This window comes from Nerophis lumbriciformis, linkage group LG29, assembly GCF_033978685.3.
Source record: "Nerophis lumbriciformis linkage group LG29, RoL_Nlum_v2.1, whole genome shotgun sequence".
NCBI classification, from domain to species: Eukaryota; Metazoa; Chordata; class Actinopteri; order Syngnathiformes; family Syngnathidae; genus Nerophis; species Nerophis lumbriciformis.
In genome coordinates, this window is record NC_084576.2 from 30,286,633 (window position 1) to 30,305,773 (window position 19,141).

Genomic DNA, 19,141 nt, shown 5'->3' on the forward strand with positions numbered 1-19,141 from the left:
ATAAAAATGTATAATTGTGTCCAAATTTAAATAAAACATTTAAATAAATTGATAAAAAATATATATGTTATTTTAATTAATTAATTTTTATTATATTACCCTATTATTTTACAAAGCGACATAGGCTGTAAACCAGCTTGGATGTTGAAGTGATTTTGTCATGTTTATTTTAGGAGAGAAGAAGGACCATCTCGTTTGTTTTTATTTTTAAGTAATTAATTGTTCATTATTAATTTTATATATATATATATATATATATATATATATATATATATATATATATATATATATATATATATATATATATATATATTTAAAAAAATGAAATTAACAATAAAACGAATAAAATACATTGTAATAATTAATTTAATTTAATAATTATAAAAGTGAGATAGCCTGTAAACCAAGTGATTGTCAAAATGTCTATTTTGGTCATGTTTATTTCAGGAGAGAAGAAGGACCATCTCATTTTTATTTAATTTTTAATTGATTAATTATTAATTGATAATTAATTTTTTTAAACTACTTAAATTAATAAAATAAATTGTAATCAATTTAATGTAATAATTATAATCCTATTATTTTACAAAGTGAGATGGACTGCAAACCAAGTTGATGATTAATTAAAAAACGAATTAAAATAATAAAATAAATTGTAATAATTAATGTAATTTATTAATTATAATTTTGGTATTTTACAATGTCAGATATATGTTGAAGTGATTGTAAAAATGTCTAATTTGATCATGTTTTTAGGGGGAGAGAATAAGGACCATCTCATTTTTTTTTCCTTTTATTTATTTATTAATTTGTTAATTCATTAACTATATGAAAAATGTATATAATTAAAAACAAATCATAATTAATTTAATCAATAATTTTTTTTATCATATTAACCTATTATTTTATTTATTTGATTGTCGTCCATGAAGAACATAACTGTAAAAATGTCTCATTTTGTCGTGTTTTTTTTTTAGGAGAAAGGAGGGATCATCTCATTTTTTTTATTTTTTTTTTCTCTTATCTTCATCAACGTGACCCATCATCATCATCATCACCCCAAACGCCCGCCACCCCATCGCCATGCTGTCCAACGCCGTCCCCAACGCCACATTCAAAGGCCCCGCCGACTCTACAGGAAGCAGAATGGTAAGAAGCTTAAAAACTTTGTTCAACTTTGCCTTTTTTTTATATTACCTTTGATACAAAATTGTACGGCTAACTTCTACTTTTAACCAACCCGTACTTCAACTTCTCACGTGCTGACTCGTCATATTCTTTTGTCGAGGTGGCGAGTTTGGACTGATTTTAAGTCGACATCAGCTGCAACACAAACACCAAACTCCATTTTTAGTTGACAGGCAGGTTATCTAATGTTGAAATGTAGCATTTTTACACACTTTTTCATTTCCGAAAAAAAAAGTATTTATTTGAATATTGTTTGGATGTTCCCCGAATTTGAGGAAAATCCACAAAACTGATGTTAAAAAAAAACAAAAAAAACACCCCATAAAATAAATAACAAACAAACAAACAAACAAAACAAAACAAACAAACAAAAAAAAAAATATATATATATATTTTTGATTATTTGATTTATTTTTTTAACTATATATATATATATATATATACATGTGTGTGTGTATATATATATATATATACATGTGTGTGTGTATATATATATATATATATATATATATATATATATATATATATATATATATATGAAGTGAAAAAATACAATTATATATTAACTTTATAAAAATATCAAACTGAAAGACTAGGAATGTATATACCTAAATGAAAAACATTTTTTAAACATGAACACAATAAATGTATAACATTTGAAAAAATATTAGAATTAAAGAATATGTATTTAAATAAATAAAAATATCTAAAGTATATAAAAGTGAACAAAATATAAAAATATATTAAAATAAGAAAATATCAAAATTAAAGAATATGCATTTAAAAAAAAATAAACTATAACCACAATTTTTTTTTATATATATATATATATATATGTACAAAATAAAACATTTAATCGCAGTTTGTTCATAGTAACCTCAAAATTAATCACAGATAGATATAATTTTTTGTTATTTATAAGAGAACCCGAAACAGATTATTTTCAAGTTTTTATTGCCATGACTGGACAATTAGTTTGCTTTAATTAAACGGTTTTTTTTAAACATTACGCTTTTTTAAACAGCTCAAAACAAAAAAGATATAAACATGCTTTTAAAGGGAATTAAAAAAAAACCCTGCAGTGTGTCGGTGTCTTCCCAGATTTTGTAGGAGTACAAAATGTGTGTTCCTGCTGTAGGAGCACTTGCATTCAGATGGGAGGAGCTACACTTCCGTGTTTAGACACCAGTTTCACGCATTAATAACACAAAATGTGGATTGTTACGATCACGCTTTGATTGTCAAAGAAATGCTCCTGATATTCTGTACATTACATGTTGGACAAGTTAATAATATTCATGTCTCTGCATGACAATGTCTTAACCGTCTCTATTTATTAGTCAAATGTAATATTCAGCCTGTTAAACATTCTGTAATTGTAGACTCTTAATGAGAACAGGTTATAAAAGAATATAAACTTTGTTTCAATCTGCTATAAAACATTTGTTTAGGTGGAAATATCACAGATTGCATTACAAAACAAAGAAGTTAGAGTTAACGCGTTAACTTTGACAGCTCAAAAATATATAAAACTTGAAAAAATATCAACATGTAAAAAAATAAATATATATAGCATATATAAAGTGAACAAAATATTGATATATTAAACTTAAAAAAAATGGTAATAAAAATATACATCTAGAAGTAAAAAATAGTGTAAATAAAGTGAACAAAATACGAATATATATTAAACTTAAAACCTCCAAATTAAAATATATATATATACCAAAATGAAAAAAAAGTATGAATAGATTTAATTTATAAAATGTATATTAAACTCGAAAAAATATCAGACGTAAAGAAGATATATCGAAACATAAAACATAAATACATATTATATGACAATTTATATCATATATAAAGAATATAAACTGAACAAAATATAGATTTACTAAACTTGAAAAAATAGAATAAATAAAGTATGGAAATGCAAAATAATATACATTTCATACATGAACAAAATAAAAATATATGTTAAACTTAAGAAAATATTAGAACTAAAGAATGAATATCTAAATGTAAAAAAATACACATATATATATATATATAAAGTGAACAAAATATAGATAAAACATATAGAATATATATTAAACTTGAAAAATATCATCATTTAAAAATGTATATCTAAATGTAAAAAAAAAGAATATACGTATATTAAACTTAAAAATATATTGAAAAATTAAAAGATACCAAAATGAAAAAAAAATAAAAATAATTTAATTTAAAAAATATATCAGAATTAAAGAATGTATAGCTAAGTGTAAAATAATAAATATATATAGTGCACCGTGTATAAAGTGAACAAAATATAGATATATCAAACTTAACATTTTTTTTTTTAATTATATTGAAATTTAAAACAAATAAATATTATGTGCATTAAGTGAACAGAATATGAATATATATTCAACTTAAAATCAGTGTGTGACTGGGTTGGGTATTATTCCAGGGATAGTAAAGCGCTATATAAAGACAAACCATTTACCATTTAAAAAGAAAATCTAAATTAAAAGATGTATACCTAAATGGAAAAAAAGCGTATAAAAATTTAATTACAGACATATATATTCTGTATATACATAAAAAAAAATAAAAAAAATGACATTCATTTAAAAAAATATTTACAGTATTACATATCTATTTGTGTGTGTATATGTATATTATGTTTATATTTCTAAAATTAGATATATTTAAAACAACCTAAATTAAAAAATATCTAAATTCGAAGGGAAAAAAAATTGAAATAATAAAATATAGTATCATAAATATATGTAAAACATGTTTTTGTGTTTATTTGACATCAGATGTAAGGTTTTTGTGTTTATTTGACATCAAATGTCAGGTTTTTGTGTTTATTTGACATCAAATGTCAGGTTTTTGTGTTTATTGACATCAAATGTCAGGTTTTTGTGTTTATTTGACATCAGATGTCAGGTTTTTATGTTTATTTGACATCAAATGTCAGGTTTTTGTGTTTATTTGACATCAGATGTCAGGTTTTTGTGTTTATTTGACATCAGATGTCAGATTTTTGTGTTTATTTGACATCAGATGTCAGGTTTTTGTGTTTATTTGACATCAGATGTCAGGTTTTTGTGTTTATTTGACATCAAACGTCAGGTTTTTGTGTTTATTTGACATCAAATGTCAGGTTTTTGTGTTTATTTGACATCAGATGTCAGGTTTTTGTGTCTATTTGACATCAGATGTCAGGTTTTTGTGTTTATTTGACATCAAACGTCAGGTTTTTGTGTTTATTTGACATCACCCAGCGAGTGATTGACAGAAATAATCTGACATAAATTCAATGAAAAAGTCTAAATTCATAACCTCGCTCGCCTCTTTTGTGAATGGACTTCATCACGCCGACGCTTTATTATGGGACTGGTGCCATGTTTGATGATGATGATGGTGTGACATACTGTATGTGGCGAGGGCGTTGGCTGCTTGAGGGGGGGGGGTGTAGTAGTAAGCGTAAGGCAGTTGTGTCCTTTTGCTTCCACGTTGCCATTACACAGCACTGGCCTCCATCTTGTTGCCTAGCAACAGCCGTAGTAAGCGGCTACTTCGACAGTAATGGTAAACGCACGCACACACACACACACACACACACACACACACACACACACACACACACACACACACACACACACACACACACACGTAGGCTTCACCCCAGCCTGAAGACAGAAAATCTTCCTGGTAGATTCTTTACCCCCTAAAGGGGAAAAAAATGGCGTGTTGCAGACTCTTCACCACACCTGCCGTGCTCTTCAGTGATGAAGGCATTTACAGCAGGGGTGTCCTAACTTTTTCCACTGTTTTACAAATAAGTCATACATGGTTTTTTGTTTTTGTTAGTCTTTTTTTTGCATTTTTCGTCAAATAAAACAAACATTTTTATGGCAAAAAAATACTTCAAAAATATTTCAAAGTGTAATATTTGATGTGAAATAATTGGAGCCCGAGAAATGGTAATAATTTATGACAACAATTATTATTTTTTGAGCAAATTTTTAAAAAAATCCAAAAAGAGCCCCACTCAAAAAAGTTTTACAAATAAATCATACATGGTATTATTTATTTATTTTTTTGCATTTTTCGTCAAATAAAACGTAGTTTTTTTATGGTAAATAAATACTTCAAAAATAATTCAAAGTGTAATATTTGATGTGAAATAATTGGAGCCTGAGATATGTCAATAATTCATGACAACATTATTATTTTTTGAGCACATTTTAAAAAAATCAAAAAGAGCCCCAATCAAAGGTTTTTTACAAATAAATCATACATGTTTTTTTTGTTGATTTTTTGCATTTTTGTCAAATAAAACTAGTTGTTTTTTTTATGGCAAATACACAAAATATTCCCCCAAAATATTTCAAAGTGGAATATTTGATGTGAAGTAATTGGAGCCTTAAATAGGTCAATAATTCATAACATTATTCATTTTGATTGATTATTATTTTTTAAGTAAGTTTTTTTTTGTAAATCCAAAAAGAGCTCCACTCAAAAAAGTTTTACAAATAAGTCATACATGTTTTGTTTTGTTTTTTTTGCATTTTTCGTCAAATAAAACTTTGTTTTTTATGGCAAAAAAAATACTTCAAACATGTTTCAAAGTGGAGTATTTGACATTAAGTAATTGGAGCCTTAAATAGGTCAATAATTCATGACAACATTGATTTTAAATCATTATTTTTTTTTTAGCTAATTTTTAAAAAATCTAAAAAGAGCCCCACTCAAAAAAGTTTTACAAATAAGTCATACATGTTCTTTTTTTTTTTTTTTTTTTTTTTTTTTTGTGCATTTTTTGTCAAATAAAACAGTTTTTTTATGGTAAAAAATACTTCAAAAATATTTCAAAGTATAATATTTGATGTGAAGTAATTGGAGCCGTAGATAGGTCAATAATTCATGACAACATTGATTATTATTTTTTGAGCAAATTAAAAAAACAAAAATCAAAAAGAGCCCCACTCAAAGATTTTTTTTTACAAATAAGTCATACATGGGTTTTTTTGTTTTGTTTTTTGCATTTTCGTCAAATAAAACTTAGTTTTTTTTAATGGAAAATACACAAAATATTCCCCCATAAAATATTTCAAGGTGGAATATTTGATGTGAAGTAATTGAAGCCTTAAATAGATAAATATTTCATAACATTAATTTTGATTGATTATTATTTTTGAGCAATGACAGTTTAAAACAAAATCCCACTAAAATGATTGGGGATTGAAAATGGCCACACTAATAGAAGTGTTAAAAATAAGCCATATTCATTTATTTTTTATTTATTTATTTATTTTCAATAATTCACAACAATGTTGATTACAGTATATTACTCTTTTGAACGATGACCGTTTCAAAGAAAAACACCAAAATATAAAATAGTAAATAATAATAAAAATTAATTAAAAAACATAAAATAAAAATTATACATTTTTTTTTTTTTTTTTTTTACTTCCAACTCTTATATTACGAGCTCAACTTCTGATCTATCCGTCAATTATAATTTTTGAATATTTTTTTATGTTTGTTTTATGCCCTTTTTGCCAAGGAAAACTTTTTTACATATTTTTATGTTTTACATTTTTTATAATAGAATTTTTAGAATGATCCGCAGGCAGCAAAAGACATTCTAATAATAATTATGAATAACTACAAACATATAAAATGACTTTGTTCCAAAAGTGCTGTTTGTCCTTCTTTGCAGCGAGACAACGCGGTACGGGACTTGGACCTGATGACGGACCAGGCTAACTGCACCTCGTCTGCGCACGCCAAGCTAGCACGGAAGCGGAAGCAACTTCCTGTAAGTTTTTTGTCTTGAAAATCAACTTTTACCTTGAAAATCAACTTTTACATTGAAAATCAACTTTTACCTTGAAAATCAACTTTTACATTGAAAATCAACTTTTACCTTGAAAATCAACTTTTACATTGAAAATCAACTTTTACCTTCAAAATCAACTTTTACCTTGAAAATATTTTTTTTTCCTTGAAAATATTTTTTTGTCTTGAAAATCAACTTTTACCTTGAAAATAATTTTTTTCCCTTAAAAATCATTTTGTGTCTTGAAAATCAACTTTGACTTTGAATATAATTTTTTGTCTTGAATAATCAACTTTTACCTTGAAAATCATTTTTTATCTTGAAAATCAACTTTTACCTTGAAAATCATTTTTTGTCTTGAAAATCAACTTTTACCTTGAAAATCAAATTTTCCCTTGAAAATCAAATTTTCCCTTGAAAATCATTTTTTCCCCCTTCAAAATAATTTTTTGTCTTGAAAATCAACTTTTACTTTGAAAATCAACTTTTACCTTGAAAATCAAATTTTACCTTGAAAATAATTTTTTTCCCCTTGAAAATATTTTTTTGTCTTGAAAATCAACTTTTACTTTGAAATTCAACTTTTACCTTGAAAATATTTTTTTGTCTTGAAAATCAACTTTTACCTTGAAAATCAACTTTTACCTTGAAAATCATTTTTTGTCTTGAAAATCAACATTTACTTTGAAAATCATGTTTTGTCTTGAAAATCAACTTTTACCTTGAAAATCACCTTTTACCTTGAAAATCAACTTTTACCTTGAAAATATTTGTTTCCCATTGAAAATCATTTGTCTTGAAAATCAACTTTTACTTTGAAAATCAACTTTTAGCTTGAAAATAATTTATTGTCTTGAAAATCAACTTTTACTTTGAAAATCAACTTTTACTTTGAAAATCTTTTTTTGTCTTGAAAATCAACTTTTACCTTGAAAATAATTTTCTGTCTTGAAAATAAACTTTTACCTTGAAAATAAACTTTCACCTTGAAAATATTTTTTTGTCTTGAAAATAATTTTTTGTCTTGAAAATAATTTTTTGTCTTGAAAATAAACTTTTACCTTGAAAATAATTTTTTGTCTTGAAAATCAACTTTTACCTTGAAAATCAAATTTTCCCTTGAAAATCATTTTTTTCCCCTTGAAAATCATTTTTTGTCTTGAAAATCAACTTTTACTTTGAAAATCAACTTTTACCTTGAAAATCATTTTTTTCCCTTGAAAATCATTTTTTGTCTTGAAAATCAACATTTACTTTGAAAATCATGTTTTGTCTTGAAAATCAACTTTTACCTTGAAAATCACCTTTTACCTTGAAAATCAACTTTTACCTTGAAAATCTTTTTTTCCCTTGAAAATCATTTGTCTTGAAAATCAACTTTTACTTTGAAAATCAACTTTTAGCTTGAAAATAATTTATTGTCTTGAAAATCAACTTTTACTTTGAAAATCAACTTTTACTTTGAAAATCTTTTTTTGTCTTGAAAATCAACTTTTACCTTGAAAATAATTTTTTGTCTTGAAAATAAACTTTTACCTTGAAAATAAACTTTCACCTTGAAAATATTTTTTTGTCTTGAAAATAATTTTTTGTCTTGAAAATAATTTTTTGTCTTGAAAATAAACTTTTACCTTGAAAATAATTTTTTGTCTTGAAAATCAACTTTTATCTTGAAAATCAATTTTTTCCTTGTAAGTTTGTTTTCCAAAGTTCCAAATAAGTTGTGTAAAATCTGACACCTTTCACTTTTGCACTACAACTTCTTACACTTCTGAGTAGCATTAATTTCAGTCCGTCCTGTGTGTGCTGCCGTAGTCAGGAAGTTATCTATTAGCCACTGAGTCTCGTCTTTTGTGGCATCCAACAAAGTGTTCATACTGTAAGTGTTGTACTTTTTACACACATCTTAACATGCATCGTAGTTGTACTTTTCCTGCACACATTTGAAGGTGTTGAAATCGCCATGTAAAATCGCTAATGCTAATCAGTAGCATGTATATGGGATAGCCAATGTAAATTAGCATCGAGCTAGCACATTTCTGTCACTTTATATCACATACAACAATGCAGTAGATATGCTAACCTAGCATGATGTTAAACTGTAATGTTAGCATGTAGCTCACATAGCTATGTTAATGTTGCTAACTTAGCATGATGTTAAAATGTAATGTTAGCATGTAGCATTTTTGTCTTCCAGTAAAGTGTTTCCACAGACAAAATCTCACAAGACATGTCCCACTTTACGCCCGCATTGGCCCACTAAATGTTTCTATTTTTACACACACACACACACACACACACACACACACACACACTACACTACACATTAGCAGCTAACATTCTTGACATGTTTGCGTGCTGTGGTAAAAAAAACAAAAACAAAAAAAACAATAGCAATAGCAAAATTAGGTTTTTCCTTAAAAATAATTTGACTTTATCGCAAAATTTTTTTTATTTAAAAAACAAAACAAAACATTGAGCTGACTTTATTCTCATAAAATAACATGTATTTTTTGGAATATTAAATAATATATATATTATTTAATTATATATATATATAGATATATACGTATATATATAATTTTTTTTTTTTTTTACTATCTTCTTATGAAATAATGACTATTCTAGTGAAATTCCCGCCGAATTTTCTAAATATTACTCTTTTTTTCTGGAAAAAAAAACGCTTTTTTGAGATCTTCTATTTAATCTCTCAAAACACCCGATACACATAATTTTTTTTATATTATTCTCTTAAAATGTATATTTAATTTTGTACAACATTGCGACTTTTTCACATATTGAAGAATGTGGATGCTAATTTTTCCCACGGTCTGTGAGCATGAACGCATCGTGTGGGCGGAGACTGAGAAATGAGGAAATACTTGTTGGAATTGGGCCTGTGTTTAGCATAAAATTGGCAATAAAAGATAAATACATACATTTATATTACTTTATTTTGTTTTCACACAAAAACAAAACAAATTTTTAAGGTGTGGTGGCTAATATTTTGCCTGGTAGCATTTGTCCAATGATTATGAAACATTGAGGATATTTGTAATAATGTTCTGTATTTATTGTTTGTTTTTTTTACCTTTCTGCTAACTGCACATTTTTTAAGTACCAAGTTATATGACTCTGAGTTATACAGCTGCAAAATTAGTTAAAACAGTTAGCATGTGTCAAGCTAGTGTCAATTTATATGACTAAAGTGTACAGCTGCAAAGTTAGTTAAAAAGTTAGCATGTAAATGTTAGCGTGCTAACAGGTTATGTGACTCTATGGTGTACGGCTGCAAAATTAGCCGGAACAGCTAGCATGCTAACTTTAGCATGTGTCGAGTGTCAAGTTACGTGACTAAGGTGTACGGCTGCAAAATTAGCTACAAATTAGCATGCAAATGTTAGCATGCTAACATTTAGCATGTGTCAAGTGCCCTGAGGTGAACGGCTGCAAAATTAGCTGAAACAGCTAGCATTTTAATGTCAGCATGCTAACAGTTAGCATGTGTCAAGTATCAGGTTATATGACTAAGGTGTGCAGCTGCAAAATTAGCATGCAAATGTTAGCATGCTAACAGTTAGCACGTGTCAAGTACCTGGAGGTGAACGGCTGCAAAATTAGCTAAACTATTAGCATGCAAATGTTAGTATGCTAACAGTTAGCATGTGTCAAGTACCCTGAGGTGAGCGGCTGCAAAATTAGCTGAAACAGCTAACAGGTTAATGTTAGAATGCTAACAGTTAGCATGTGTCAAGAATCAGGTTATATGACTAAGGTGTGCAGCTGCAAAATTAGCAAAAAAAATGTATCATGCAAAGTTAGCATGTGTCAAGTACCCTGAGGTGAACGGCTGCAAAATTAGCTGAAACAGCTAGCATTTTAATGTTAGCATGCTAACAGTTTGCATGTGTCAAGTATCAGGTTATATGACTAAGGTGTGCAGCTGCAAAATTAGCAAAAAAATTATCATGCAAAGTTAGCATGTGTCAAGTACCCTGAGGTGAACGGCTGCAAAATTAGCTGAAACAGCTAGCATTTTAATGTTAGCATGCTAACAGTTACCATGTGTCAAGTATCAAGTTATATGACTATAGTGTACGGCTGCAAAATTCGCAAAAATAAAATAAAATTAGCACGCAAATGTTAGCATGCTAACAGCATGTGTCCAGTACCCTAAGGTGAAAATAGCTGAAACAGCTTGTGTGCTAATGTTAGCATGCTAACAATTACCATGTGTCAAGTGACCTGAGGTGAACGGCTGCAAAATTAGCTGAAACAGCTAGCATTTTAATGTCAGCATGCTAACAGTTAGCATATGTCAAGTATCAGGTTATATGACTAAGGTGTGCAGCTGCAAAATTAGCATGCAAATGTTAGCATGCTAACAGTTAGCACATGTCAAGTACCTGGAGGTGAACGGCTGCAAAATTAGCTAAAATATTAGCATGCAAATGTTAGTATGTGTCAAGTACCCTGAGGTGAGTGGCTGCAAAATTAGCTGAAACAGCTAACAGGTTAATGTTAGCATGCTAACAGTTAGCATGTGTCAAGAATCAGGTTATATGACTAAGGTGTGCAGCTGCAAAATTAGCAAAAAAATGTATCATGCAAAGTTAGCATGTGTCAAGTACCCTGAGGTGAACGGCTGCAAAATTAGCTGAAACAGCTAGCATTTTAATGTTAGCATGCTAACAGTTTGCATGTGTCAAGTATCAGGTTATATGACTAAGGTGTGCAGCTGCAAAATTAGCAAAAAAATATATCATGCAAAGTTAGCATGTGTCAAGTACCCTGAGGTGAACGGCTGCAAAATTAGCTGAAACAGCTAGCATGCTAATGTTAGCATGCTAACAGTTACCATGTGTCAAGTATCAAGTTATATGACTATAGTGTACGGCTGCAAAATTCGCAAAAAAAAAAAAAAAATTAGCACGCAAATGTTAGCATGCTAACAGCATGTGTCCAGTACCCTAAGGTGAACGGCTGCAAAATTAGCTGAAACAGCTTGTGTGCTAATGTTAGCATGCTAACAGTTACCATGTGTCAAGTATCAAGTTATATGACTAATGGCTGCAATAGTAACTAAAACAGTTAGCATGCAAATGTTACTATGCTAACAGTTAGCATGTGTCAATCATCAACATTTATGACTAAAGTGTACGACTGCAAAATTAGCTTAAAAAAATTATCATGCAAATGTTAGCATGCAAATGTTATTATGCTAACAGTTAGCATGTGTCGAGTATCAAGTTATATGACTAAAGTGTACGGCTGCAAAATTAGCTTAAATTTTTTTTAGCATGCTAACAGCATGTGTCCAGTACCCTAAGGTGAACGGCTGCAAAATTAGCTGAAACAGGTTGCATGGTAACATTAGCATACCAACAGTTAGCATGTGTCAAGTATCAAGTTACATGACTAAGGTGAACGGCTGCACAACTAGCTGAAAAAGTTAGCGTGCTAATGTGAACATGCTAGCATGCTAACAGTTGGTAGGTGTCTTGTACCCTGAGGTGAATGGCTGAAAAAGTTAACAGTTAACACATTTCAAGTAACACGTTGTGTGACCCTGAAGATCCACATCCAGAGTGCTAACCTGTCTCGCCTCCACCCGCAGGTAGAAAGCTGCATTTCCTTCAACAACGAGGGCGCCAGGCTGGCACCGCCTTCGTCCTACAACGGCGACGTGGGCGGGCACAGAGACGGGACGTCCGACGCCAAGGCGGAGAGGACGGAAGTGAAGAACGGGGTCCTCAGGGAGCCTTGGTCGTCTTCATCACTATCCTCCTCTTCCTCCTCCTGCCGAGCAGAGGACCACACCCAGGACCAGAGTCCCTCTCAGGGAGACAGACTCCGGCAGGACGGCGAGCGGGACAACCGGGTGACGCCGCACCAGAAGCGAGGGAGACGGAAACTGGAGCGCCCGACTAAATGTAAGTACTTGTTAGTTTGACTCATAACATAACAATACTTAACATAATCAAGGCTGATAATTAGTAAGAAATGCTTAATAAGGTGAAACAAAATAGTGTGAGAATGTAAACATAATCAGGGCTGATAATTAGTAAGAAATGCTTAATAAGGTGAAACAAAATGGTGTGAGAATGTAAACATAATCAGGGCTGATAATTAGTAAGAAATGCTTAATAAGGTGAAACAAAATAGTGTGAGAATGTAAACATAATCCGGGCTGATAATTAGCAAGAAATGCTTAATAAGGTGAAACAAAATAGTGTGAGAATGTAAACATAATCAGGGCTGATAATTGGCAAGAAATGCTTAATAAGGTGAAACAAAATAGTGTGAGAATGTAAACATAATCAGGGCTGATAATTAGTAAGAAATGCTTAAGGGGAAACAAAATAGTGTGAGAATGTAAACATAATCAGGGCTGATAATTAGTGAGAAACGCTTTTAATAAGGTGAAACAAAATAGTGTGAGAATGTAAACATAATCAGGGCTGATAATTAGTAAGAAATGCATAATGAGGTGAAACAAGATAGTGTGAGAATGTAAACATAATCAGGGCTGATAATTACTAAGAAATGCTTAATAAGGTGAAACAAAGTAGTGTGAGAATGTAAACGTAATCAGGGCTGATAATTAGCAAGAAATGCTTAATAAGGTGAAACAAAATAGTGTGAGAATGTAAACGTAATCAGGGCTGATAATTACTAAGAAATGCTTAATAAGGTGAAACAAAATAGTGTGAGAATGTAAACGTAGAGAAACCTGAGAATAACTATTGTCTGCAGGTTTAGAGCCAGGAAGTAACAGCTGTGCTCTAAAGGGTGAGCACAACTAAGGTGTTAATTCACAGACCACCTTTGGAAATATCCCCCCCCAAAAAATACCACACTGTTGAGGTGAATTTTCCTCTTGTCTCCACAATTTCTTCATTTTTACTACTCTCTTTTCACTCCATGCAGAGAATCAACTGCGACGCAACAAGCCGGCACAACCAAAATTGGTAGTTGATACTGCTACCCGATTGGCTGTTAAGCCCGGCGTATATTCTCGCCTCACGTAACTTGCCGTCTTGGCCTACGTGTACCGCCCAGAAATCCTGGCCGAGCTGTGATTGGTCAGTTTTTAAAATCTAGTAGCACCACCTGCTGGTTGCATGTATAATCATCAATATTACGCCTCTAAAAAATCACTCCCAATATTTTTTGCAGCAGAACTGGAACCCCAGTTTTTTTTACTTGAAATAACATTGAAAAAGTAAAAAATAATAATAATCAGTGAAATAATAACTGTCAGCATATTTTATAAGTATTCAACTATTGCAGAACAAACAACCTTTGACAACCGTCAGGTGTGTCCAGGTCACTGGTGTGTGTGTGTGTGAGTGACAGGAAGAAAAGCTCTGCATGTACAAACCTCTTGTAGGTGACTAAGGATGAGTTTTTCCAAACTAAAATGAACGTTTCCTCTCCAGATGTGGAGCACACAGACGAGGACGGGAGTGAAGAGATGAAAATGGAGGTAAGTCAGCGTGAGGACTTCCTCTTTCCTGCTCGTCCATTTCCATGGGACAAGTCCCGGACTCTCTTACTTCGTCTTACGTTTGCCATCCAAGTGAAAACAGTCTCGTCCGGATTGTAAAAGATCCTCTATATGACAGGAGATGTTTTTAAGGTTCTACTACCAAAAACTCCAGTCAAAGATCCTCTATACGACAGGAACTGTTTTTAAGATTCATTAAAAAAAAACACGAGTTAAAGATCCTTTTTATGACAGGAACTGTTTTTAAGGTTCCATTACAAAAACACAGGTCAAAGATCCTCAATGTGACAGAAGCTGTCTTTTATGGTTTCATTACAAAAACACGAGTCAAAGATCCTCTATATAACAGGAACAGTTTTTAAGATTCCATTAAAAAAAAATAAACGAGTCAAAGATCCTCTATATGATGTCATCAACGGGCATGACGTCAATAACGGGCATGACGTCATCAACGGGTGTGACGTCTTCAACGGGCATGACGTCAATGACGGGCATGACGTCATCAATGGGTGTGATGTCATCAACGGGGGTGACGTCATCAGCGGGTGTGACGTCATCACCCGGGGTGACGTCATCAACGGGGATGACGTCATCAATGGGTGTGACGTCAATAACGAGCATGACGTCATCAACGAGGGTGATGTCATCAATGGGCGTGACGTCAATAACGGACGTGATATCATCAACAGGGGTGACATCAATAACGGGCGTGACGTCATCAATGGGTGTGACGTCTTCAACGGGCATGACGTCTTCAACGGGTGTGACGTCTTCAATGGGCGTGACGTCATCAACGGGGGTGCTGTCATCAATGGGCGTGACGTCATCAGCGGGTGTGACGTCATCAACGGTGGTGATGTCATTAACGGGGATGACGTCATCAATGGGTGTGACATCAATAACGGGCATGACGTCATCAACGAGGGTGACGTCATCAACGGGCGTGACGTCAATAACGGGCGTGATGTCATCAACAGGTGTGACCTCAATAACAGGGGTGACGTCATCAATGGGTGTGACGTCAATAACGAGCATGACGTCATCAACAAGTGTGATGTGTTCAACGGGCGTGATGTCAATAAGGGGCATGACGTCATCAACGAGGGTGATGTCATCAACGAGGGTGATGTCATCAACAGGTGTGACGTCTTCAACGGGCATGACGTCATCAGCGGGTGTGACGTCAACGGTGGTGATGTCATTAACAGGGATGACGTCATCAATGGGTGTGACATCAATAACGGGCATGACGTCATCAACGAGGGTGACGTCATCAACGGGCGTGACGTCATCAAAGGGCGTGACGTCAATAACGGGCGTGATGTCATCAACGGGCGTGACCTCAATAACGGGCGTGACGTCATTAACAGGGGTGACGTCATCAATGGGTGTGACGTCAATAACGGGCATGACGTCATCAACAAGTGTGATGTGTTCAACGGGCGTGATGTCAATAAGGGGCATGACGTCATCAACGAGGGTGATGTCATCAACGGGCGTGACATAAATAAGAGGCGTGACGTCATCAACGGGCGTGACGTCATCAACGGGCGTGCCGTCATCAACGGGGGTGACGTCATCAGCGGGTGTGACATCATCAACGGGGGTGATGTCATCAACGGGGATGACGTCATCAACGGGTGTTACGTCAATAACGGGCATGACGTCATCAACGAGGGTGACGTCATCAACGGGCGTGACATCAATAACGGGCGTGACGTCATCAACAGGGGTGACGTCATCAATGGGTGTGACGCCATTAAGGGGCATGACGTCATCAATGAGGGTTATGTCGTCAACGAGGATGATGTCATCAACGGGCGTAACATCAGTAACGGGCGTGACTTAAATAAGAGGCGTCAACGGGCGTGACGTCAACACCGGGTATGACGTCATGAACGTGGGTTGACGTTAACAGGGGTGATGTCATCAATGGGCATGACGTAATCAACGGGCGTGACGCCAATAATGGGAATGACGTCAATAATGTTTTGCGTGACGTCAATAATGGGTGTGACGTCATCAACGGGCGTGACGTCAATAACAGGTGATGTCATCAAGGGGCGTGTCACGATTATTGGGCGGGATGGGTCGCCAGTTGAAGAGTTGAGTTATATGAAGCTTCAGATGCTCGCTGGTTGGTTATGTTTCAGCGGAAACAAAGATTGTAAGTGAAGATTGTGCGAGAAGAGGAACACACGACTGTGTTTTTACGCTCCTGAAGCTGAAAAGATGAAAAATGGACGCCATGGCGAGGCGTTGGCGTGATGAAGGAAAGTGATGCTGATGATGGAAGATACAGGAGAAGGAGAAGGTTGCTAGGGCGGCGCTGTGTTTGAAAGAGAAAGCTAACAAAAAAAGCGAGAAGCTAATTTGTGTTGTTGTTGTGAACGCCTTGAACAGGGAGGTGGTGAGAGGCTGCGAGGGGGCGTGGCCTGGGAAGTCAGCCTTCGCCAGAGGCCCGTGCCCAGAGTTACCTTCCAGGCTGGCGACCCTTATTACATTAGCAAGCGGACCAGAGAGGAGTGGCTGGCCAAGTGGAAGATGGAGGTGAGTACCACTGCTCTCCTCCGGCCGCCATCTCTGGCAAGGGGGCGGGGCTACAGAAAGTCAGGCGTGGAGCTCCGCTGCCATTTTATTTTGGGAGATGGAGCATAGTACTTGATGCATCATCTGATATGACATCATCTTATATGACATCATCTAATACGACATGACAATAGCACTGGAACAGCTTTCTGGCTTTTGTGCTGACAATTGTTGCTGTTTTTTGGGGGGGGGGGGTTTTACAGATTTTTTTTTTTTTCTTTCAAATGTTTTTTTTAATTTGCAAAAAAAAAAATATTTTACTTGCAAATCTTATTTTCATTTTCAAAAAATACTTTTTTTTTTAAACTTGCGAATGGTTTTTTTATTTGCAGAAAGTTTTTTTATTTTTACTTGCTAATCTTTTTTTTTAATTATTTACAGAAAAAAAAATTTTTTACCCGCAAATCTGTTTTTTTTATTTGCATAAAATTGTTCTTTCACTTGCAAATCTTTTTTTTCATGTACAGAATTTTTTTTTTTTTTACTTGCGAATCGTTTTTTCATTTTCAACAAAAAAAATTATTTTAGGTGCGAAACGTTTTTTTTATTTGCAGAATTGTTTTCTTTTTTTTTTTTTACTTGCGAATAAATTTTTACATTTGAAAAAAATATTATTTTTTTTATTGGCAACATTTGTTTTTATTTGCAGAAAATGTTTTTTTTTTTTTGCAAATTGTTTTTTTGATTTTCAAAAACAAATTTTCTTTTACTTGCAAATATTCTTTTTAATTTGCAACAAAAACATTTATTTTACTTGCGAAACGTTTTTTTTCTTTGCAGAATTGTTTTCTTTTTTTTTACTTGCGAATCGTTTTTTTAATTTGCAGAAAAAAATTATTTTACTTGCAAATCTTTTTTTCGTTTTCAAAAAATACTTTTTTTTAAAACTTGCAAATCGTTTTTTTATTTGCAGAAAGTTTTTTGATTTTTACTTGCGAATCTTTTTTTAAATTATTTGCAGAAAAAACATTTTTTTTACCCGCAAATCTGTTTTTTTATTTGCAGAAAATTGTTCCTTTCACTTGCAAATCTTTTTTTTCATGTACAGAATTATTTGTTTTTTTACTTGCGAATCGTTTTTTCATTTTCAACAAAAAGAATTATTTTACGTGCGAAACGTTTTTTTTATTTGCAGAATTGTTTTCTTTTTTTAATTTTACTTGCGAATCGTTTTTTAATTTGCAGAAAAAAATATGTTTTACTTGCAAATTGTTTTTTTTAATTTGCAAAAAAAAAAAATTCTGGTAAAAAATGTTTTTTATTTGCAGGAAATAAAAAATGTTTTTACTTGCAAATAGTTTTTTAATTTACAAAAACAAATTGATTTTACTTGCGAAACGTTTATTTTATTTACATTATTTATTTTTTTTAACTTGTGAATCATTTTTTTATTTACAGAAAAACATTTTTTGTACTTGCAAATTATTTTTTTTTTGCAGAAAAAATATTTTTTTACTGGCAAAAAATATTTTTTTATTCGCAGGAAATTATATTTTTTTTTACTTGCGAATCATTTTTTAATTTGCAACAAAAAATGTATTTTACTTGCGAAACGTTTATTTTATTTGCAGAATTTTCTTCTTTTCTTTTAACTTGCGAAAACAATATTTATTTGCAGAAAAACGTTTTTGTTTTTTTAACTTGCGAATCGTTTTTTCATTTGCAAAAAAAAAAATGTTTTACTGGCAAAAATTGTTTTTTTATTTCCAGGAAATCATTTTTTTTTACTTGCGAATCGTTTTTTAATTTGCAACCAAAAAATTGATTTCACTTGCGAAACGTTTATTTTATTCGCAGAATTTTTGTCTCTTTTTTTTTAACTTGCGAAAAAAAAAAGTATTTGCAGAAAAAAAAAATTTTTTACTTGCGAATTTTTTTTTTTAAATTTTTTTTCCAGAAACAACATTTATTTTACCGGCAAACCTTTTTTTTTAATTTGGAGAATTAGTTTTTTTTATTTGCAGACCTTTTTTTTTTTTTTTTTGAGGAAGGCAATGATATTTTTTAGCTGCACTTTT

At 32.0% G+C, this 19,141-nt stretch overlaps 1 protein-coding gene across 1 annotated transcript in view; it reads left to right on the plus strand.

Annotated features, from left to right (window-relative positions):
* Nucleotides 1–933: 933 nt before the first annotated feature.
* Nucleotides 934–19,141, plus strand: part of dnmt3ab (DNA (cytosine-5-)-methyltransferase 3 alpha b) — a 79,266-nt gene continuing 61,058 nt past the window's right edge. Inside the window, exons 1-5 of the mRNA XM_061924529.1 lie at nucleotides 934–1,149; nucleotides 6,905–7,003; nucleotides 12,642–12,957; nucleotides 14,467–14,513; nucleotides 16,938–17,084. Coding sequence (XP_061780513.1) covers nucleotides 1,084–1,149; nucleotides 6,905–7,003; nucleotides 12,642–12,957; nucleotides 14,467–14,513; nucleotides 16,938–17,084 — 675 coding nt within the window. The 5' untranslated portion in view covers nucleotides 934–1,083. The remainder of the gene's footprint in view (nucleotides 1,150–6,904; nucleotides 7,004–12,641; nucleotides 12,958–14,466; nucleotides 14,514–16,937; nucleotides 17,085–19,141) is intronic.